General features: G+C 33.5%; 1 protein-coding gene across 3 annotated transcripts; it reads left to right on the forward strand.

The window, feature by feature from the left end:
* On the forward strand, positions 1-24,472 carry LOC106168396 (WD repeat and coiled-coil-containing protein). Of its 3 annotated transcripts, none has more exons than XM_086999962.1 (16): positions 1-158; positions 5,819-5,936; positions 7,748-7,908; positions 9,575-9,689; positions 10,105-10,177; positions 10,659-10,726; positions 11,590-11,708; positions 12,092-12,210; positions 12,366-12,485; positions 13,000-13,095; positions 15,361-15,535; positions 20,117-20,754; positions 21,077-21,123; positions 21,331-21,389; positions 21,958-22,086; positions 22,419-24,472. In XM_086999962.1, the coding sequence occupies exons 1-16, from the start codon at positions 104-106 to the stop codon at positions 22,568-22,570; spliced, it is 2,244 nt and encodes a 747-aa protein (XP_086856088.1). In that variant the 5' UTR covers positions 1-103; the 3' UTR covers positions 22,571-24,472. The 3 variants fall into 3 exon arrangements, with proteins under 3 accessions (XP_086856088.1, XP_086856087.1, XP_086856089.1); XM_086999961.1 differs by lacking the exon at positions 1-158 and adding an exon at positions 1,778-1,817; XM_086999963.1 differs by lacking the exon at positions 1-158 and adding an exon at positions 2,263-2,377.
* The last annotated feature ends 644 nt before the right edge of the window (positions 24,473-25,116 follow it).

Consider the following 25,116-nt stretch of genomic DNA (forward strand, 5'->3'; position numbering starts at 1 on the left):
CAATAAAGTTCAATATTCTTATTTTTGTAATGCCCACATGGCCGGTCAGTTGCTGCTGTTTGTTGTTACGGTAGAATAAATCATCAATATCCTTCCAGGAGACATGGAGCTTGGTCATGGAAGGTTGCGTCGAAACGGAATCAATGTACTCACGAGCGGTAAGTACTACATGTTCGTTATACTTGTCTAAACGCAACATGAACTGATATTGTTTTTTTGAGTGGAGTGCTCACAGACTTGCGACTGTATTTATTTAGATATATGTAAGATGCACGTAGTGTAACTCTTCGGACTCTGTGTAACTTACAATAAGTTGCACAGAATTCTAGACGTTAGAAAAACACCCCGGTAGTTGCACTGCAAGGTCTGTCATACACACAGTGTCAGTTAAAGAAGGACAGTTATTCAAGAATTGCTATATGTAATGTAATATCAGTTGAAATTTAATAAATAAATTAATTAATTGTAATTAAAAAAAAAGAAAAAAAAAAACAGTTGATTCCAGGAGAAATCTATCTGTAGTATAGAGTGATAGCATAGAAGTTCATTTTATTGAAAATATGGTCATCTTTCAAATTAAATAGAAATCACTGAAATGTGCTAGGTACCTATAGCCTGTGTAAAATTAAAAATCAATAGTAAATTATTCACATCGTGTAGCTTTGGGACTGATGAAAGGTATAGTTCTTATAGCATTTTTGAAGGCTTATATTTTTATTTTGTATTTTCACTATTGGGATGGACCAATTTAATAAATATATTGACAAATCGTAATGAATTTCCTAGTTGGTGTAAAATTTTAAGTTTTTTTTTTTTTTTTTTTTTGTGCAAAGTTGCATGTAGTTACCATGAAATACACGAACACACATACACATACATGTGCAATAACTGATGCACTAACGGTGACTTCATTTAACTTGTAATACAGTGTAAGGACCCATTTCTATAGACGTTCAACATAGATCATTCCAACTCTCGCTGAGTGCAATCAGCTTAATTGAAGAACATTTCCAACATACTGGTATAATCACCAGCTTTTCTATATTACATAAAATACCAGGAAGCATGTGATTCAGTTAATCTGATCATACTCAGCAACAGTCGCTGCAGAGTTGGATCAATCATAGAAGTATATAAAGAAAGTACATAGACTTATGGTGTCTAGTAAATCGGTCAATTACATATGTTTTATCATATTTTAGGAGCAAACTTTAAATGTCCTTTCATCAATAATTATCCTATACTATTTTTAGTATAGTTTATTACTCATTTGGTTCATTCGACAAGATATAATTATAGGAACTACTCACACACACACACACACACACACACACACACACACACACACACACACACACACTTCAGCATGTATATATACAGATGCTCTCTGTGATGCAAGTGCACACATAAATATATATTCAGAATTTTCAGAATCTAAATGAATGGAAAAAGGTTCTAGCCTAACACCTTTTAGTGTTTTGATGCCCTTCATGTGCAAGAGTACTGTTTAACTCTTATGTTAGTTTAGGAATGAATGAGGATTTGTTTGCATTTTGTGTGAGCGTGTCTTCCTTCATATTTGCAAACAGCTTACCTCTGTAACTTCTAACTTCAGATTACAGTGTAAATAATTTTATTGATTGAACAACCACAAAAGTAAGAGCTATGCGCAGTTACAATGAAATTTAGCTTAAGACACTATTACAAGAATGTATGGGGTGTGTTATGGATGCCAGGCTTATGGTCTATTAGTCTGCTCTGTGAGAGTTTTTGTCAAATTTTTTCTATACTAATGGAACACATTACCTGTAAACCAGGTGAGTTGAACAAAGAACTTAAGTGAAGATTTGTTAAAAAGATTGAGAAAGTAATTTCCTGTGGAAATCATAAAGCTATTTCTACGAACAACTGCTTCATGTACTGCAGGAGGGGAAAAGAAAAGAATCATGATTTCTAAAGTGGAATTTTGCCCATTTTGTGATAATCATCTGGAAAAATGCCATTCGAAAAAAAAGGCAGTAATACAGTTGATATGAATCATGTAGTAAAAAGCAGGCTATTAAAGGTCTGGTGGTAAAGAATAAAAAATCTTGATCTATTGAGACTGCTCAAAACATGTGACTATATTTGAGAGAGTTTTTTATTACCCAGGTAATTTAAAACAGCAGTGATCACTCCCATTGCTGGTTTACCACTCCCCACTTAGAATGTACCCTGAACCATAACCAAGAGGTCAGCAAATTTGTGTTTAAATAGAATCAGTCACCCTTTTCCATCCTAGTTTCAAAGGAAGCATCTAGCAGTTCTAGTGCTTGTGTTGTTAAACATCGTTCACTGGATTATCGTTCATTGGATCAAGGTTATGTGATGTCTCTTGGTAAGTTTTATTTTGCTGTTTAGTGATGCTTTTTGATAGATTAAGAACTGGCAAATATATTTATACCAAATGTGGAACTAGATCATTTTTTCAAAAAGACTAGAAGACCAGCAGGGACTGATAGTTACTTTCACTGTACTAGTTGAGATTTGGCTAGTGCTAGCATTATGTATACTTTTCTCTTTTAATGGACAAAGTTATTTTATCTATTACTATTGGATATGATGATTCTTTATCTTCTCTTATATTTTTTAGAATTTTTTCAAGTTTTTCGGGGTGTTTGGTTTCAAGGTGCAATGTTAGATATGCCCAACACACTGCAAGAGTGTTACACATTCCCATGACTAGTTCTAAAATATTGGGGAAATAATGCAAGTTCCCTTGGAAAGATATGCATTCCTTCAGGGGAAAGTGGGCAAACTTGCCCTCTGTTTGTCACTTAAACAATAAGCTGATATTCCTTCGAGACATTTTCATTATGTTTCACATAACACAAATATGTGGAGTGAGTCATTTAATTTTAATAGCAAAGCTAGATCTAGTTTAAGATGATTGTGGAATTTTTGAAAGATAAATTGATATCATCCTATGTCATAAGAGCTGACCTTATCAGGTATACCATAAACTGATACAAAAGGATGATTACTTCATCTTTCAAATTAACACATTGTATGTACTGCTATGTAATTTTCAAGAAATAAGAGTATGTGATGATTTAGATTGGATGTCACGTACACACACAAGTAGCTTCCTTTTGCTTTAACTATCTTTAGGTATTTATGAATGTTTATTGAAGATGAAATACCTGCAGAACCACATATATAATTGTAATACACTAGGTAATCCCAATCCTTATGTATTCTATCCAAAAGCTGAACAGTGTATGCATACCGTCTTTAATGTAGAAGAATAGGGAAAATGTAACCTTTGTCTATCAGAACAACATCTTGCTATATTTTCTATAAACGAATATTCTAGGTCCCAGGTATGTCAACTGTGCACAGTGATATTGATGTATACACACTAGATGAATACATTTTGGTGGGCTGTAATTTTGAGCCTTTGTCGAGAAAAAATATATTTGTGTGACCTGCATTAGGAGTCCATTTACATCACAGGTAGAACCTTCTAGAGGCTGATATAAAGCTTAAGTGGAATGAAAAATATTAGTGGGAGCCCGTATTTCAGTATAGGTTTACTTGTGCCAGCCTATGGTGTGAATTATGAAGATGGATTCATGGGGGTTTGAAAAATTGTTGGTCAGGAGATACCTTGATGTTTTTTATTTACTAGTAATTACCTAGTGACTACCCTCAATCTTGTGTTTTGTTTGAGGGAACCTTGGGGGTAAATATTCAGATATTTTCCCCAAACCCAGGTGTCATTAAGTTTACTAATTTTGAAAAGGTGCTTCATTAGGAGATTTACGATATTAATTCACTTGTAATACTAGTGAAAATACTGGGCACCTATTTAAAACTCATTTTATGGTTGAGGGGGTATACTGGCAGGAGTCATGTTCATATACATGTACATCCTGTTTAAGTCAAAGATATGATTTTTCCACAAAGTAGTGCTTCATTAGAAAGAAATATTTAAAACAGATCCAATTAATCCTTAGTTGAGAAAAATTTACCTTTGGTCTAAATAGACTAAAATTTTCTGTCAGTTGGGACTCATTCAGCCAGGTACTTAATGTGAAACTGGCCCTGTTTGGTTGTAAATGCCACTTAGGCCTGCCAGTGGATTAGTTTATCACTTATTTTCCACCCTGGATGTGGTCCTTGTCAACAAAAGAAATGTCACATAGGTTTGTGAGAAGTGACATTAATTTGTCTCTGTTGAATTTTCCTCATCATCTAAAATGACCAGGGCTCGTCAACACATGTCCACTATAAAAGTGACTAATTGATGACCAAATGTGTTCTGGTGAAAAGTTCAGAGTTGTTGTTAACTTTGAGGCTTAACATTTTAGACTATTTTGATTCAAGATAAATCTGTAGTACTAGTAGTCTTCGTACAGCAACTGTTGTTTTAAGGTATTGCTGTAGCTGTTGCTTGTATTCTATTCATCTTTGGTGGACTTCTTAACCCTTATTAACCCTTGGTGAAAATAAGTTATATTTTTATGTTTAAAGAAGATATGACCAGTTTTGAACTTTTCTGTTTGTGTGTGTGTGCACTGAGAAGCATATATTCTGTTTTATTAAAATTATCCCTTTTTTAGATATTCATGTTATACATTACATTTCAAATAGGTACATTTCAATTAGATGTTTTTAAACAAGTGTCCATGTCACACTCAAGAGCCTTTTATTTCCCTTATACAAATGAGAAACCAAGTACAAGTTATGTAAAGTAGACTCATATCACAGTTGCTAGTAGATTCAACAGATATCAAGTTGTTCCAAGTAATTTAACTATAACATGTAGTTTCTAAATTACAAAATATATATATATATATATTGGAAACACGTGTGTATGTCTTTTATCCTGAATATTTTTAAAAGATTGTTATGTGCAGGTGAACTTTTGATACTCATTTTCCTGTCAACTATACAAACATTTATTAAATCTTGAAAAATTTTATTATTCAACCTTTTCTTTAAGTGGCACAAATGACAACAGTTTTATTACCATTGGTTAATACTATCAGATCATAACAACCTTGTAATTTAGGTTATGGGCCATACCTCCTTGAGCAAGCAACTTTTGTGCATTTATGGCAAAAATGTCCTGAGTATTGCAAGATGACACCTCAGAAATGAATGTATTTCTTAAAGTTTGTATTAAACAAGGGTAATTTTTATGCAGTGTGCACTAAAGTTTGATAAGTTAATGAATGAATATTTAAATAATTTATTTGAAAGATTTATGTTATAATACATTATGTCATAAGTGTGTTATCGCCAGTGAGTCAGGAAAATTGAAGTCTTTGAATAAGACTTTTATGTCAGATGGATTTTAAAAAGTTTAAAACATGCAAATAATTTATATCAAAAAAGGATGATGATGATGATGATGATGCATAATAGGGGTAAAAAGTGTCACTTGCTGTAATTATCTGTTGACTGATTAAAATTGATGGAGAATCTATTACACATAAATCAGTCCTTTTACCCCTGGGAGGAGGGACAGTCACAAATACCATGAAATATGAATAACAATGTACTGTTCATGATTGCCATTGCTTTACAGACACAATATATGCATGTGTAAGACTGTAAGTTGGAAAGAACTTGTCAGTTGAAGTATTTGAAATATGCCAGTCAGACTGCTACATGTAGTTCACTCTCAGTTATGGTTTTGTTCATGTGTAAGCTTGAAGCTTTTAGGACTTTTTTTTAAATTTCCAATTTGTTTGTATTGAAGTGGCACAGACCATGCATGTGACTCAAGATTTTTTATGCCCCAGAAAGTTTATTTTTAGTTTATTTTCAGCAATTCACCCCAAACATGGCCTGGCTTGGACAGATGGGAAAAGTGTCTTCTTGGTCCCGATAACCCTGGTGGTCGGAAATGCAGAAGGGGAGAAGTCTTTAAAGCTTGGAGAGTTTGAGTAAGTTCCACAGACTTTGTATTTAAGTTTTTTAATATGCTGTAAACTCCAGGTAGGAGGTGTCTGTAAAAGAAAACATTCTACAGCAATGAAACATTTAATGAAGTCTAAATGATAGTTTTAAACGTGAGAAATGTGTCTCTCTGTGTGTGTCAATCATAAGAATGTCATTGAAGTTTTTAATCTTTGGTACATTATTTCCAGTGCAGGTATGGTTTGAATGAATTATTTAAGATATATGTGTGTATAATTTGAAAGTAATATATTGTAATATACCATGTGTTAATCTATTAACAGGTTTTAAGTATTACGAATAGTTATATGTAGTGATTTATTGGCTAGTAAAATAAACAAACTGCTTTGAAATGATGTCAGTTATAGTGTCCTGTTTAGTTCAACATTCCAGAGCATGAAACTTTGAACTTTTTTAGCGTCAGAGCTTGTATTGTTTCTAAGACCATTAGCATTGGCTAAAGACGGTATATAGTGAGTTTTGCCAGGCATTTTTGTCATAAGTGATGCATGTTGAAAAAAAGGTATTTTGTCATTAGAAAATGGTGGTATTTTGTTATGATATTGATAACAAAAAAAAAACCATCCCTAGGTTAATATTTGCTTGGTGTTTAAAGTAACAGTACAGTTGCCCAGTATTCACAGTAACTTTTTTAGTAGGCAAGATAAGTTCTAAAATGAAAGCCAGTCTGAAAAGTTGTTCTTACCAACATGAATATCTTTTGATGTGTGATGTCCTTTAATTGCCCACAAAAAAGTATTCAGTTGGAATTTGTGTAAATGTGCGTCACAATAAGGTGTCTGTTTACAGGGTAGATGCACAATGATAGTTTTGTGCTAGGAAGAATAGCCTTGTGTTAGTTTACTTTAAGGATAAACTGCCTGGTGTCAGTAAGTAAGCATTTTTTTTTAAATTTTAGAGCAGAATATTTGCTGGAAGAAAAATTCATCAACCACAATTCTTTTTTTATATTGAATAATCCCTGTCATTCATCATAAAGAACTTACATTTGTCATAGAAACAAATTAGTAAGACATGTTCATAAAAGCATGTTTTTTATCCATCTTTAGATGTTTTCCAGAAAGCAATGGGAATTTGGTTTGACCCTAGATATACTTAAGATTTTATTGAACTTGAGTGATGTAAGGTCAAACAGTCCAGGTGCAGGAGTAATTAAGTCTTTGTTCATAATTCATGGTTTATGTAATACCACACTATGCTGCCTACCTGGTAAAATGAGTGATCACGCTGCTTTAATGCACCTTAGGCAATGTTCTTATTTGAAATGTGTGTCCCAAAAGAAGTTGACAAAAACATGATAATATATAGCAGGGTGTATGTCTGTGGGAAAATGACACCAAAAACTGATGAATCAAGTCTTGGTGAAGGTGGCAGATAAAGTATGGACAAGTCAAACCTTTGGTTTCATTTTAATTCCACAATGTTTTTACTTCACAGCCATTAATGTCTATTGAATGTATGTTAACCTGCTTGTATTTAAATAATCATCTATTTTTTCAGCAAATTATAGAAATCACATTTGATTTTTTTTCATTTATGCTTCAGTCAGAGCCTTGCCTGCCCTGTGCATATTTAGGTATTGGTTCCCTTTGTTTTCAGGTCATTTGCATTATTACTAATTACAGATTAAAGCCTGTTGAGAATTGTAATGGTGATAACTGTGCAATCATTTTGAAAACCTCTACCTCTTTCATTTATGAGCTAGGAAAATTTCTAACAGTGAAATTAAAAAATGCAAACTATCCCATTTTTTAGTTAATCTCTGTGCATTTTTCAGGCATGTTGAAAGTCTTCACTGGAGCCATGATGTTCTCCCCAGTGCCTGCTACCTGTGTGTAGTCCACCAGCAGACAGTGTCCCTGTGGTATGTGGAGGGACAGGTCCCACAGCTCAGGATTAAACAAGTTAGGAAAATTAATGCTACTCCTTTATCCAAAGGTTAGTATTTGATAATAAAATAAGCCCCCTTTCAGTGAGACTGACGTTCTACACAGTTTTCCCATCACACTATTATTATCATTATGCTTACTAAGCTGTTAGCTGATATTGTTTCTTGTACTAGTTTGTTTATGTCTTGGACATAATTTGTCCATGTTTCTGTCAAGTTATTTGTAGTTTATATTGACTTACTGATAAGGCATCAGGGTTTGGACCAGTGTGTTTTGTAACCAGGGTTCACAGCTTGAACTTAATATACATGTTAAATAGATACAAAAAATTATTTTTCTCTATGAAAAATAATATAGTGCGTATAAAACTGCATAGTTGTAAACAAAAAGGCAGAGAAACATTAAATATTCAAATTTGTAAGAACAAGGAAGTTGGCATGCAAATTAGTTATACACCTTTTGAAGCAAGGAAAATAATTGGATACCTACGAATTTAAGTAAAATTTCATTTGTTTGCCCCTTTGAGATGGAGCTTCTTCAAAATGATAGCCTTATCTTTGACAATGTGCACTTAGAATCATAAAGAGGGCATAATTGCATTATTGCATGAAATTGCTCTTTTATAATATGTTACAAGATGTGACTTCAAAATGTTTGGGTTGTTTTGACATTTACATGATCTATTACTTACTATCCATCTGGTAATTTTTAAGTTTAATATTTGAAAATGCTCAACTCATCTCAGTCATTTTTGAAGTCAGTATTTTCGACACTCTTTCTTACCATGCTCCAAGAAGCACATCGTACTAGATGGGGACTTCAACTTTACAGTGGAATAAATATAATATGTGCACTTCTATTCATTTTCATGTGACTGATGCTGGTAGACGGCCGATTGAACATTTAATATGGCTGCATCACATTTCATAAGAAATAGGTCTACTCACATATTGCACTTGTTTCAAAGTCATTAAACCTGAAATAATTTCACTTATGATTTGCCATCTAGGCACTGGATATTTGGGTTTGGTTGGAGTTGTAGACCTGCTTGTCTGCTGCTTCCCTCTTGCATCAAAGCATGATCATGATGATGTTTACCTGTGTAAATGCCACTGATCAAGTTACCTGTATTTTTATTGAGTAATTTGGATTGGTATTTATATGTAGGCTTTGTTTTGAGAGGCGGGGATAAAATGTATGTAAAATGTTAAGGATTTATCAGCAAGTTTAAAAAGAAAATGTTAGAAAATAGTGAAAAAAATGTAAAAATAATGCCTTGGGAGATGTCAGGACATTTACTTCCTGATGTAGATAGTAGCATTAGCGAATGCTCAAACAATAACTTTTCCTGAGAGTACATGGTTGAGACTACAAAGAACCCTTCAGATAGGCAATATTCTCAGGAACTATATTCTGTATAAAGGACTATTTCATTAAATTATATTGCTATTCAGTCAAAAATAAGACACTCATAGTATGAAGCAAAATGTCATTGAATTTTAATGAACAATGTTGGAAAAATTAAAGTTACAAATGGAAGCTCAATATATATATTCTGACAAAATTATATTTATATTTTTGTTGTCATGCAGATTTAATGATGGAATTAACTGAAAATATTTTGCAATGAGATATGTGTGAGCAACATTCTGGTTCAGTTATTTGCAGAATAAGCAGTCCTGTATAAAAACAGCGGTATTTCATCTTTATTTCAGGTTGTCTTTGGAATCCTGGCCGTGACATCTTGTGCCTTGTCAACAAAACCCAAGTCAGTTTCTACTTCAGACACACAAAAAATAAGGGTAGCTTTGCCCTCCCACCTATTGAAATGTAAGTAAAAGAGAGTCCAATGTATTACTTATAATTAGTCAGTCAGTTGTGTCTCACGATACCATACCTCTTGTGAATTATCCTTGTAAAAGGGCAAAGTTTTAACCTAAAAGAAATCAATTTTACTTAGTTTTAAGGAGTTTCGGTAGTCTTCTATTAGAAAAAATTCCAAAATTAGATGAAATATATAAAGTAAATTAATAAATATAATTTGTATATCAGTTTTATAAATGCCATAATACTTTTATTACTTTTTTATGTATTCTACAGATGATTAAAAGTTTACTTAATTTTTCTAATACCTTAACAGTTTAAACTTTTTTTGTACTATTTATGTTGTGTAATATTTTGATTGATTTTTCAACGTATTATTACAGAATGATATAATTTTGTCTCTCACTTTTGATTTATTCAGTGGTAAGATCAGCTGTGGAGCTTGGGCACAAGATGGCAGAAAGATGGTTTTGGCAATGGAGAACACATTACTGGTATGTAGAGAGATAGTACATTATACCTATACCACAGTGAGACAAGAAAAAATACAAGTGACTTCTTGTGAATTTGCCTTCATAATTGTTGCCCAAAAAATGTCAGTGTGTAATTAAAGCACTCGTCATAACTTGTGGTGGTGATTGGGGTATTCTCAATACTCTCGATATTCTTAGAAACGCTACATGAACTAATGAAAGTTCCGTATGGTCAAACTAGCAAGGAATATTGGTCAGTTGCAAGTAAATATCTATATATGCTATAGTTTTCCATAGTTTTTTTCAGTTATATCAAATCTTAAGTCTAGGTTGACTAAAATAAATAAAATAAAAGTGAATAATAATAAATGATTATGCATTACTGCTAGAGATATTCTTTTTTTTTCATTCCTCAGTGAACATAGGCACAGAATTTTTATATCTTCACATATAATAATGGGTATATAATATTATTGATGTACACAGTGTTTTTATCACTCAGGTGTACAAGTGGAAAGACATAGACAAGTCCATTAACGAGGTGGATGTACTTCACTGGACAGTCCCAGGGTAAGTTGATAAAATTGAATGTTTGTCAAAAAAATATTTATTCCATGAGTGTTCATGGATATGATTGTGCAATGGAACTTGGTTGCAAAATGCTTTAATGTATGCAAGGCTCACCATATTGAATAGAAATTAGTATAATTTTAGTAAAATTTCTTAATGTTTACTTGTTTACAAGAAGTATCTTATGAAAGAAAACCTGATATCACTTGATCATCCACAAATTATTGCATTATTTTGATTTAAAAAACACTCCAATTTTGAATAGACTTAAACTGAGATAAGTAACAATTACACTGACATGACATTCTGGTTCAGAGAGGCTGTTGTGCACATTCCTTTGAACATGTTAATTTTACATTTGTGAAAATCCCCATTTAGCTCTGCATTTTGTATAACAACCAGCTGTTGCTAATGGTGTAATTAGAGTATTTTAACAATATGCACAGATTTTAAACACAGTGGTATCTTTTTATAGCAGCTTTTAGTGTTTAATATAGAATATCATAGGTAACATTGACCTTTTTTGATTCTGTCTAAATCTTTTAATATGATTGCATAAGACTGTATAGAATAGAATACAAATTCAGTTTCCTTGCCCTTTGTTAAATGTCACCTAATCTTGTATTCACAGAAAAAAGGGAACAGATGATCCACATATACACCTATATTTAATAGTGTAAATCATTTCTGAAGATACTTTGTCAGATATGTGATCATTGTGCCTCATGGATAAAAAAAAGTTTTAAGTTTTCCTCATAAAAAATACACTTCACTTTACACTAACTATCCTCAGACAGGATTTGTTTTGATTTAGTAATTTTTTAAATCATATTTAATCAATCCAATGACATTTTTCTTTGCAGTCTTGAAGGAACAATTTGTAGCCTGGTGTCATTGACAGCTAGCCATATCGCTTGCACAGCAGAAATTCCCTTGGAGGTAATACTAAAGTCAGGGCCAGCAGACCTGTTCAAGGTACCAGGTAAGTAACCTGGCAGATGTCGTTTAGGTGTCATATAGTTGGGGCTGCTAGTTCAGTGCCTTTAAGCTGTACATGTTAATAGTGCAGTTGTGGCTGTATATGTAGTCACCTCCTGTTGCACTGTCCTTGGTCTCTTTTTTGCTACCGTTGTAATTTGATTACAGATAGTTTGGCCTCAAGCTCACTGGAATTACCTGTATATGTGGAATATATATAGCTAATAAAGGACCTTTGTTGGTTTGACATGAATTTATAGTTTCTAGACAGTTAAATGGATCAACACTTTCTTGTATTTTGATGAATAATTTTTAATATGTGTTAGAATATAAATGTATATGCTGTAACAACTGAGTTTTTTTTTTAATTTGACACTTTGTTTTCAGATGCCCCAAATGAAGTTACCAGTGAATCTTTGACAGATTCTGAAGAAATACTTCAACCAAAATTAAATTCAGATACAAAGACTGCAGATAAGCTATTCTGCTTGGAGACAAATAGCCAAGTATGTTGTTATTGAATAATTGTTTGAAAGAAATGCACAAAACATTGAAATAGCACAGTTTAGATGTTATTTTTATCAGTTTTTGTCCTAATGTGCCAATACATATTTTTTATTTTTAACACATAGCTTTGATTATTATTGCATATCAATTTCAGAAAATCCATGACATATCTCAGCTATTAGTTGTGAGCATTGAATCTCGGACTGGTGAGCCTTTGAGGCTGATGGGAGCTGATCTAAAAGGAGTCTTGTCGCCAGACTTGCTGTACTTTGAGGTATTTGAGAATAGGGATTGCTGATTCTGAGAGAATATAAGTTGTTGTAATATAAGGTTGCCTTTAGTTTTATGGCATAAAGTTACACGAAAAAATGTTGTAGAGGAATAGTTTGTGGGATGGAAGACATGCTCTCTGTTGAATTTAGGAAAGGTTTTTAATTTTTTCTTTTACTTACCAGCCATTATATTTTGCATGGTGCATATGCTGAAGCCCAACTTGTGTTAATTGATTTTTGACAATTCAGTGGCTAATTTCATTGTTTTTGCATTACTTTCATTTGCTTTTTTTTCATCCAGTTTTTCTGCAGGTTAAAGTTTGATTATTTATCAGATGTGTCTGGCACCATACATGAAAAAGTGACTAATTTGAATATAATAGATATGTGTTAGACCCATGCAATGGTTTAAATTGTTATACCCAACAATAATTTGATTCAGTTTCATAATAATATTGATATTTCATAGTAGCAAGGTTACATAACTATATGGTAATGCCATTTGTGTAATTTCAGGGTAGCCAGCAGATGTTGGTGGTAGGTAGCAGTAACCAGGACACTATTCAAATCTACAGTATGGTGGACAAGCAATTGGAGAGAATGCATGCAATAGTAAGTCATTTTTATCACTTGTTTAAGGGGGGTTATGTCTGCCTCCCTTCTGTTATCTAGCTATTCACCCATCTTTTTATGGTACTTTCATGGTACTATTGCCTGGAGTGGAATTTTAATTAAAACTACAACTAATCATTGTTTAACAGAAATACAAATTCAGTTTGAAAATTCTACAGCCAAGATGACATAAAACTAGAACACATTTGGTATAGCTTTTCTTGGGATGATTGGGTGGTCCTGATAAGGACCGCATGGTCAACCATGGTGGGGCTATAGAAAAACAGCCAGCCAGTTGAGAAGTATAGTTCTCAGTGCTGTTTGGTGTCTATTGCTCCTTCAAACATAGAGACTGGGTTCGTAGACAGTGGAATACTGAATACATTCATGGCCCTGTCAGTCATGTTCTTGGAGTATCTCAGCAACATCTCTTTGAGGTCTTCCACATAGCTGAGCCTGACGGAGAGCTTCATTACCCAGGCTTGTCTTCTCTTATCTGATGCCCTGCTAATGCTGGCCCTTAGATGTTGGGCGTAGTTGTGCAACCACTGTGCATACACTGTGGCTTTGTGGCACTTGAGGAACGTGGTGTAGGTTGTATCGGCTGTAACAGCATTTCTTATTTCTTGGCAGTAGTTATCCATTCTGTGATATGGTAGTGGCTCTATCTTACAGTCCAATATGATAGCAGTAAGGTGGTGATTCTATATCAGCAAAGGTTTGCAAAGTTGGTGTTGATTCTTCTGCTCAGTATATGTTCTGAACCCTGTCAGGTAGTTGCAGTCTTATATATACCAGGGCCATGAGGTCTGTTAACATTCTGAATTTAATTAACAGTATGACACCTGCCATGTCATTGTTTTCTGTGTCTGTCAAGAAAGTCAAACAAGGTGACACTTCCCAGGTAGTAAACTGCCAGTCACCTGGCAGGCTGTCAGTGTCACCACGTAAGTGCTACCTGTAACTGTTGTCAGGTAGTAAATAGTCCTCTAAGATTCACCAGGTAGTTTCACCAGGTAGGAGGTCATTAATTCATCCATCTGTGCATTTATAATAATGATAATAATCAGCCTTCCTTAATTTAAAATAAATGACAGAGGTGCTAGTAACACACAAGCTCAGCTTGCTATTTAGATATTAATATTTAATTTTGTTTGACATGTGTATAATAATGCTGTGAATATTCACCTGTAATTTAAGATATTGGGTATGCTAGCAAGAGGATTTGTTAAAGAAAGATAAACGAACATGAATGTGCTTTATGTTAAGGCCTGAGTCCCAATAATTGCTGAACATGAGTATCACTTAATACATAAAGCTGAACATTTGGTCTAGCCCTTTGACAAAGTCATATCATTTATTTGGTGACAGTCTCTCTCATTGTATATTGTTAATTAGAAAGTGATATGTAATTAACACTTAATGCACTGGTATGCAATCAAGACTGAGACAGTTATTGACACTGACAAGTTTGCAGCCTCACCTGAGAAATTGAGCTGACATGTTTGTTTATGCCACAGGTTGATGTGTCAATATATGTGTCAAAGAGGTTTTTTTTTTTTTAGATTTAGGCTTACTGCACACTTGAGAATAGATGTGATTCAAAACATCACTGTATCTTAAATAAAAAAGATGATTAAATGTTTTTTTTTAATGAAACAGATCCAGTTAATTATTTTATATCACAAATTTAAAAGAAAGTATTGTTTGAAATGGATCACTTAATTTAAATAAATCTTTTGGAATGTGGAATGTGTATTTTTAGTGATTTTTTATATATATCACATTGTTGTCATTTACTTTATACTGTGGAAGATGTTAGTTGTAGATTTAAAAAAAAACTAAACTTTGATTTTTTTACACAATTTTATAGTTTAACTAATTGATAATTACACTGTATCACATTTCAATAATAATAAAAAGATTCGAGATACATTGTTTGAAGGTTATTTCAGTTGATGTTTTTAGAAAAAAAGGCCAACTTCTTTCATTGAAAAGTGAATACCAAAATATTACCTCACTGGAAAGGTAGTCTGTATCTATGATAGAAGATATCTTTTGGGTCCTAGTCTATATATAAAATAACATTGAAGTGATACGAGTTACTATATATATTAAACCAAGGTCATTTTATACGTCCTTGATTAAACAGAAGAAGAAGTGACACAGATTAGAAATCAGCCAGAGCTTTTCTAATAAATCTGTGCTTCGTTATATATCTTCCAATTTGAAAAACACATTTACACTCAGTATCTTCTTTTGCAGAAGCTGAGCCAAGATGAGAGGCCAAAAGGGATATGTGGACTGTCCAATTCCTTGGCCACAGGGTCTGGCCTCTTAATTATGGTGGCCAAGCTGACCAAAAGTGATCCCACCTTCTTACCGTCCAGTCCATATGCTGAATATGAACTTTCACTGAAGTATATATCTATGCCACAAGGTAATTATTTAGTTTATTTGTTTGGTTGTTTTTTATGTTTATTAATGTGTTGTAGTACAATGTATGAAATATTCTTTTCTGAATATTTTTCATGTGCAGGTACTTGTCAGAGTTAACAAAATTCAAAAATTGATACATCCAATGGTTTTTCAAATACCTTGCCATCAATAACATGCTTATAGCAAAAAAAATGGCTAAAAAGCATTAAAGATTTAATTTTGTTTGGCTTTTTTTTAACATCCCTTAATTAAGACTATAAAAGCCCTGGAGATTGGTCCATTTTAAATGGGCATAATTGGACTTTTCCTTCAATTTTTGCAGTAGTTTTTCTCATGAGTTTGACCTAAAGGACAATTTAACTGCCAAATGATAGGTTTGTTTGCAATAAAATCTTCGAGAATAACACTCGGGTCTAGAGTACAGGTCAAGGTTAATTGTAAAAGAGCACGTCTGATTATTCCTTACATATTTGTGATCCCTTTTTTATGAGTAAGGCCATGTAGAACTTGCACTTTGCAGTAGAATTAATCTTTTTCTAATGTTCGTCTTATTCTTCCAATATTAAAAATCCCACATTTTGGTCAGAATCCAACCTGCTTGAATCTTATTTACTTAAAGGCCTGTCAAAGACACATTTTTACAACAAATGTCCTAATTTTGTAATCACTCATTCATTGTTCACAATGACAACCACAGGGGTGTGACTATTAACTGTGCAAAGACAGCTGCAAAGTTTTGCTTTGCTATTTTTCATTTTTATCTTTATTTTCAAATGTTCAATGAAGGTACACTTTAGCCATAATGTTGATACTTTATGATGGCTACAGTGATGGCTATCCCTGTTCCTCCTCTATTTAAATGGAAATGAATTTTTGTGCCATCTCAAATTATAATGAAAACAACACTCAGGTAGACTTGATTCCTGTTTCTCTTTAACTACATCTCTGTTTGTTTATGAAGTGGAGTTTAAAAACCCTGTAGCCAAATAATTCAAATTAACATTTATTGTTCGAAATAGCTCGGTTATGCCAGGATCAGTTTATGTTAACCGTTACTGAATTGGAAGATAGGAGTCGTGAGCTGACCGTGCCTAAGCGTTTGTTTTTTGGTTTTAACATATACATCTGAAGTAACTGAATAAACTGATAATTAGCATGGCATAAGGTGGGTTCTGCAAAAAACGCACATAACTGGATCCAATATAAGACCAAGTAATTATCTTAATCGTTTGGTATGAATCCTACTTGCTTGAATCCCATTTACTCAGATGCCTGCCAAAGTAATACCTTTACAAATTAAAAAAAAAATGTCCAAACTGTTCTCACTAAGCCAGAAGGCTCAGTGACCATTTTGTCTGACCAGTTCAGAGAGGTGTGACTGTAAACATGTCAAAACTGACCACTGCAATAGTGGAGGGGAGTTGGCAGCAATTATCCATACATCATGTATTAGGGAAGGGATGGCAAGTTGACAAGTTGGTCTTCCCATTTTGATTGCTGTCCTACCTCAGGCAAAGGTAAAAACATTATTAGGGACTCTCTAAAGGTGAAGTTGTGTTGTCTATTACAGCCCCTAGTATAGATTTATATCAACATTAGTAACAGTAAGTATCAGAATATGTGCATATAATCATATGTCCTTTTGAACACATTTGTGTTTAGTTGTTTGTATATACTTTGCATATGGAAATAGTCAGATTATGGAAAATTTGTCACATATTGTGCACAGTTCTGTTTGAATGGTACCAAAATAAACACAAAGAGGGACTCAATATCAGATATTGATATTATATACGCATGCCCTCTGCAGTATATTGTATTGCACAAAGCTACAGCAGTTCTGTCAGGCATTTTATGAATAGCAAATACCTGGCATATTTCGATTAAAAGGACTTGGGATATTTTTATTCATTAAACCCCAATTGCTCTTTTGACAGTGGTTATTTGCTGACCCCAAAAGCACATCAGGTGCGCCAGCCATGTGTGCGTATGTAATACTGGTTTAATGTGTTTTATCATCTAGACATTTTCACTGAGATATAGGTGAAGTTTAGGTGAGTGTTTTTATATATTATGTCAAGTTATAGCAGATCTAGTGCTATAAGGTACTGATAAAAGTAAAGCTACAAAAGTAACAAAACAAGTAAAGCTACAAAACAAGAGAGTTCTGGTATAACTTTTATTTTCCAAGATTTGTTATACTAGTTTGTGGATCTCACAAGCCCAAGATACGTATGTAGTGTAAGGTCACCACAGAGAGATATTGTCATCTTTTCTTATTTTTTTAATCTCTGGAAGTAAAATTGAAAAAATATACTTATTGACCATGCTGTGCAGATGTTTATTAATTAATGTTATTTTTAACCACACTTAAAACAGTCACAGGTGTAGGTATAGTAAGTATATTGCCTGTGGCAGTAAGGCTCTGGTGAACCTTGCCACCAGCTCAGAGACATAAACAGTTATGGAAATAGACTACCTTTCTGTTATAAATAGATTACCCAGTTAACAGAGGGCTGTTATGTGTACTCAAATGTTTTGTCAATGTGTTGCATACTTTATAGTGTTTTAATTTTTTCCCCTAAAATATGGCAGAGAATGTACCCGCGTGATTTTACTCAGTGAACTGTACCCAATGTCTCCGTGCCGCCTCTCTGTTTTGACTTAAACTGATATGCATGAGATCAAGGAAGTAAAAAGTGTTTTATTCAAAGGAAGTTTAAAAATTACTTTCTGCAAGACAAGGGTTCAGCCAACATACAGATATTTTGTCCTGGTGTATTTGGGGAGTTTGATCTCTAGACTTGTTCAGCATCTCAAGTATTTCTCATGGTCTCCCTTCTAGAGCAAAATATGTAGGAGAAAAATGGGTGCATTTCTGTTACGTCTAATGCAGTGAGAATGACAATATATTTAAAGCAAAGTTATGAATCTCAATTACTCACCAGAGGTTAAGTGGCACCTTCTCTTGGGCTTGCATGACTCAGGGTAATGGAACTTACTGATGTGTACATGTGATTAAATTGTAGTAAAATTGAAACATTTAATTCACCCTGAAAAAAAAAGACCTTCAAAGTGGTGACATTTGTGCAACAAAAACCACACTAAAGTTTCATTATAAATCCATTACAGGTTAGAGATCATTATTTGTTGACTTGTCTATAATATATCCACCTTAGTGAAGGTGGTTTAGTTTGGTGTTTTGAAGTTGTTTTTGTGATATGGGACCTGGAGGGAGGGAAGTTAGCAGAGAATTTTGGGGACCATCAGCTGTTCAGCTGTGTGAGGATTTCTAAAAAAAAGTCACTAAGAATAACAGATTGTTTTAACTGGTAGGTATATAGCCGTATCAGAAAGTATACTTCATCCAGGCCAGTGAATTAGACAGTTTTAAGTATCAGCTGTCTGTGTTTCTCTTCAAGTGCACAGTTTCATTTAAATACTTCTGTAACAAAGCTCAGTCAACCAACATTAATATTACAGCACCAATCCATCATGTCAGTGTCTGTTTTCCATCTCTTTTTTTTTCTTGTACATAAAGTGTTCAGATATCAAACTCCTTTTTTTTATCATGCATGTAACTATTATGTTCAGCTAACATTGAGGGTGTGTGGTGCTCTCAGATAGATGGAAGTATATTATGTGGAGTAAAGTGGTACTTGTAGATATTAATGACGTATCCATCTTTGCATGTAAATCGTAGGATTAAACACTTATGATGTTTTTTAAATTATTTTATTAAGTCACATCTCAGTGTCTGCTGATGGCACACACAACATTACCACTGATATTTTTCTATAATGCTGCACCATTTCTATTTAGTCCATTAAGATATTTGGCTTCAAGTGTACCACTGCCAACATAACATTATGGAAATTTTTTAGGTTGCACATATTAATCCCCCCCTCCCCCTACCCCCCCCCCAAAAAAAAAAAAAAAAAAGGAAAGAAAGAAAAAAAAACATTCAGAGAATTGCATTGTGAAGTGCTATGTTACGGATATGACTCATGATCATCTGGCATGCAGGAAACAAATATAGAAAGTGAACCAGCATCTTCCAGCATCTGTGGCCGAGGTACATATGTCTCATACACACGATATTTCTCGAAAGGGGGACACCTTATCCCCTTGTATATGGTAGAATCACAGAGTCTCTGGAGTAACATTTTCTTTGATGCAGGTCTTTAGGATAAACTACTGTATATTGATACTGTCCACAGTTGTTGACAAAATTTTAGTTTAAACATTGACAGCATAATCTAATACTGTTTGTGTGAGAATTCAGAAATGTAAAGTTGTACCAGCTAGTGTATCCATTTTAGGTTCCAACCAACATGTAATCAGAGTTATCTTATTTGTCAGTATTACAAAGAATTTAGATGAAAAGGTATTACCTGCACTTGCATGATTAATTCAGGCTGACAAGATATATCATTGTTTAAGAATTGTGTCATCAAAAATACATGTACAAAGAAAGCAACTAACATATTTGCGGTGTCAGCTTCATTGGATGGTTACAAAATGCCAATGTTAATATTTTATAACTGTACATTTAACTCTGAACTGTATTGTTCTACTTCAGGTTTGAAGAATGGTCCACCAACATTATTCAAAGAGCTGTTGCTAGCTAATGGCTCAGTACCCCAAACGGATTTCAGCACTTGCAAGGGAAATAGCATAAGCGCAAGCAAATTAGAAACCACCAAACAACTCTCAGCATCAAATTCATTCTCAGGAGAGATGGATGCCCCTAAAATTCCACCAAGGAGGAATTCCAAACGAAGAAGCCAACTTGTGACAGAATTGAATGGAACAAATGGACGGCACTCAGATTTGGAGGTGGATAGAGTTGATTTTTCTCAGCAGCCACGGAGGTTTAATAAATCTAAATCAGAGAGTGACTGTACAAAACGCTTTAATGGACTCCAGCTTTTACCCAGGACTGAGGATGCCCAGAGCAGTAATGGACAAGGAAAAGATTCTGATAACAGGTCTGTATCCCCAGCAAGTTCTGTTCAGTCAAGTACAATACAAGAAGAGGAGGATGAACAGCGACTTGTCGGAAAGGAATCTAAAGTGATCCCTGAGGATCGTTTGGATGGATGTGTAATTCAAAGTGAACTTGAGAACAATCAGGCTGTAAATGTTTCAAAAGAAAATGGTCAAACTGATGGAGACCAGAGACAAATACAGGCAATGGAGAACATACTGCAGGAACAGGTATTTTCTGCCAATGGCTTTGATGACCTGTCATTTAGATGAAGTTGTATTGTGACATGAGGTTTAAATTATTTTGTGTTATGTCAGCATTGATTCAGTATTAACCTATACTATTTCAGTTCTTCTTATGGATTGCATGAAATTCAGTTTTAGAAGTTCAAATTTTAATATTTGAAGGAATAAATTCATGAATGATGAATGAAAATATAGATAAAGAATTCAAGAATGATTAATTTATATATAGATAAAGGTAGATTGCAAAGATAACTTTGTTATTAATTTATATCCATTCATTCAAAATGCCATTATTTCAATCTTTTAGAATGCACAAATGACAATACTACAGAAGAGAATAGATGAAATAGCAAGGTAAAGAACCACTATAAAACACAAATCAACCATTTTAAAGTTAACCGGAAAGATAAAGCTGTCTCAGACTGGAAGCTATTTCGAAATTCTTCTCTTTCTTGCTTTTTAATATTCAGAGCAGCAATAACTAGGAAGAGGAAAATCTAACAATATTAGCTACAATTTTCCTGTAATGTGATAACACTTGTTTTCCCCTTCTGTCACCAGGCTCCTGGATGATACAAGTTGTGTGCCAGGCAGTAGATATCAAACAGTGAGTAAACCAGGTAAGTTGTATAGATGCCAGAAGAACAGGATCTTGTTTTACAAAATAACAAAAGTGAAAAAAGTTGTACTTTGACCTAACACTCACACACACACACGCGCACGCACGCACACGCACACACTGTTTAACACCAAGATCAAGTAAAACAGACCCAAATGTACTCACTTTAGTGACCTTGTGCTGATCAATGACACTGAAGATTAAATTACTCCTCTTAAATTACTCCTCCAGACATCCAATGTCTGTCTTAGTGGCAATAGGGTGTCTCAGAAATCTGTCCAGTTTCTGATAAAAAATATTCCTGGCCTACTTGTAGCGTATACTTTTCTAGAAAACAGCAAACATTTTATTAAGTTATTTATAACTTAACTTTTTATGTCTAATATAAAGTTGATGGAGACAAAGATATCTCTGCTCTTATTACCCAGTTGTATCTTCTTCTGCACTTCAGAAAATTACAAAACGGAAATAAATGCCATTGCAAAATACCAACTTTTGCATACTTGCAGGTTATAAGTTCATAATCATAGATACATTTGACTTTGATGTATTTCTGTTTGATATTGTAGAAACTTTAAATGTGATTTACATGACTGGAGAGACCAAAGTTCAAAAGACCTTCCTCCTGGACCAGGGGAGATTGAAGTTGGAAGTTCTGCAAAATGCTTTTGACATTGATACAGTTGAATTAGCAATTGGTAAATTGATGCTTTTTTTTTTTTTTTGATAAAAAAAGATATGTTGGCAATTGTACTGCCTTTGTGAGCAGCTTGTTTTGAATTCATTTAACTGTTGTGGTTTGTTTCTTATGCATATCAAATACATAAATTTATGAATTATCTTGATTACTTGTGTACAGTGTTTTAAGTGCCATGATGCAAACAGTTACCCTAACACAATCCATATTGGAATGAATTTTAATTTGAAAGCACAAATGACTATCTCCAAAATATGTATTTCAAATCTCTTACTCATCCCAATGACATAAAAATACTTTTGTTATAAAAATCTACTTTTCTCTATTTTCTAGACAAGTCCTGGTGTGTGTTAGGATCTAACATAGATGGATATGTTCCTATAAAGTTTGACCCAGAGACCACTGTGTTCATATGTGGCAGGCAGACAAGGAGGGTGCTGGCACCTAAAAATGGAGAAAATGATGCAGACAAAACATTATTATAGTGGATTATTACATACTGCTTCCACACAACTAGGCATTTATGATAGCAGTGCAAAAACAGTGTTTAGTAATTGTTTGACTAGGAGATTTACAGGTTGGAGCACATTTTGTTCTTTCCACCATCAACATTAATGGCATTTTGATCTCTGGTTGGTGTCAAAACTGCTAAGTACTAAATGGGTCTATGATATGTGTGTGTTTGTGTATGCATGCTTTCCTGCATGCATGTGTGTGTGTGTGTGTGTGTGTGTGTGTGTGTGTGTGTGTGTGTGTGTGTGTGTGTGTGTGAGAGAGAGAGAGAGAGAGAGAGAGAGAAAGAGAGATTATAGGGATCTAAGAGTGCACCTCTTTTCGTTTTTTTCTTATTACTCTATAATGCAGCTGAAGGTCCTTTTCATTTTTTTCATTTTGCCTGAAAGAAAAATTGTTGAAACAGATTATTGAAATTGTTGTGTTTGCTAGATTTCTGTCTTAGAAATCAAATTTGCATATACACAGATTGGTTCATGTTCAGTTCAGCAAGCCATATTGATCAAAATAGATGAAGTGTGTAAATGTGGCAATTGTCTGGATATTACTGATGACTTTAGTCAGAGTTAATTATTTGCAATAATTTCAAAAACATGAAAGACAATATTGAGTCATGAATCAAATTGTCCATATTATCTTAAAGAAAGTATAATGTTGATGGCGGCAATTTAGTTTCATCAACTGCTGAATGTAATTTGCAATTATTTTTTTACGATAAGCAAAAAGAAATTGTATATTTGCTGGCAAATTATTTGCAAAACAAAATACATACTCAGGGTTTTCTATTCAACATTATATTTAATATTATAAGGGTTTCATTCACATAAAACTCCATATGGTTCACAGTTATTGCCCTTGGGTTAAAAAACACTTTGATTTTGTTCCCCCCTTTTTTTGTAATGGTTGAATTTTTTCTACACATACGGTGAGAGGCTGCATGTATGTGCCAGTGCCTATTTGCCTAGATTGTCTGATCTATTGTACTTTTCACAGATTTACCTTTTCCGTAGTATATATACTAGCAGAATCTCCTTGTTAACTGGCAGCTGACAGAGTACAGCCATGTGAAAAAATGCCTTTTGCTTTTTATGCTAGTCTCTTTTTTGAAAGTTGTATAACAATACTTCAAGAATTATCTTTTGTTAAACAACAATATTGGTATGTTTGATATACTGGTCATTCTTTCAGATGTATATTTTGTGAAAATTGTATATGAGAAGTTTGATAGGTAAACTTTGGAGTGGAGTTCTACTTGATCATGTTAACATGGATTTATATTGATGCATGAGAATATGAAGGAAACGTTCTCATAAGTGTCAGTACTTTTTTTTTAATTTTATTTTTCATCATTTTTTTTTATTTAGTGTTTTTACTCTACTAGTTCTGTTGATATGTGTAATTGTTGTGAAAATTCCATTGAGCAAATAGAAAATGAGCCTTTCAGAGTGAGCATGTTTGTGTGTTCAACAAACTTAGGAAATTCTTATGAAGTAAATTATTATAAGTGTGGACGTTGACCCTAGAGATGTGATTTGGATGATAAATCAATTAGTTTTATATATGAAACCATTCTTTCCATATGGTGAATATCTTTACAACTTTCTTATAGATGAATTTGCTTCAGTTCTTGAAAATTGCTATAATTTTGCAAACCTCCCTGTGTTTTTTAGAATTGTTTAAAATGTAATTGTCTTAGGTGCAGCTTGAAACTACAAAGAAAGGATTAATGGGCTGTTTCAATTTCAAATGCAGCTTTTTGTCATGAATTCCATATGTAATTATTATGTACAGATATTTATTATAAAAGATATATTTTGTCATTGAAAATAACAGTGCCTGCAAGCAATTAATGTGCAAATAAACGTTTCAAAGATCATCAGTTGTTCCAGTTTTAAAATTGTATACACATTGAAGAGCAGGAGGTAGGCCTAATTTCGTCGAACATCTTGGACCCATCATTAAAGAAATATAAATGTCTTTGATCATGTTAATGTATAACTAAGCCAAAAAATAAAACAGTTATCACAAATTTCCAGGGATCCGGATAGTTCATCATAATATTGTTCAACAAGTTATTTCATGGATTTTTTTTTTTTTTTTTTTTTTTTTTTTTTTTTTTTTTTACCAAATCCAAAGAAGTCTAATGTTGATTTCAAATACGTATAGGTATGGTGGAAGCAAACCTCGATTGTGACTACCTAGGTTGTGAACAAAACAGATTGTGCTTGCTGTGCCGTAAGTGTGCAGTCTTCTCTGTAGCATTCCCGTCAACTGAAACAGGCCTTCTGGTCAATCTGTTGATAGACTATTAGTTGCTTGTGAAAGGATAAAACCATTCAGACATGATATTTGATGAACTTATCACTGGTAGGTATAAAAATCAAAATGGCAAAATGGACATAGTATAGAATGTAAAATAGAGGTGCTGTATATTTTCATTGGACTAAGTTATACAGTAACAGAGATGATCAAAATTTATGGATCCAAAACGTAGAGATATATCTGGTGAATTTTTATG

This window comes from Lingula anatina, chromosome 1 (assembly GCF_051362555.1).
Source record: "Lingula anatina isolate TDL-2025a chromosome 1, LinAna3.0, whole genome shotgun sequence".
NCBI classification, from domain to species: domain Eukaryota; kingdom Metazoa; phylum Brachiopoda; class Lingulata; order Lingulida; family Lingulidae; genus Lingula; species Lingula anatina.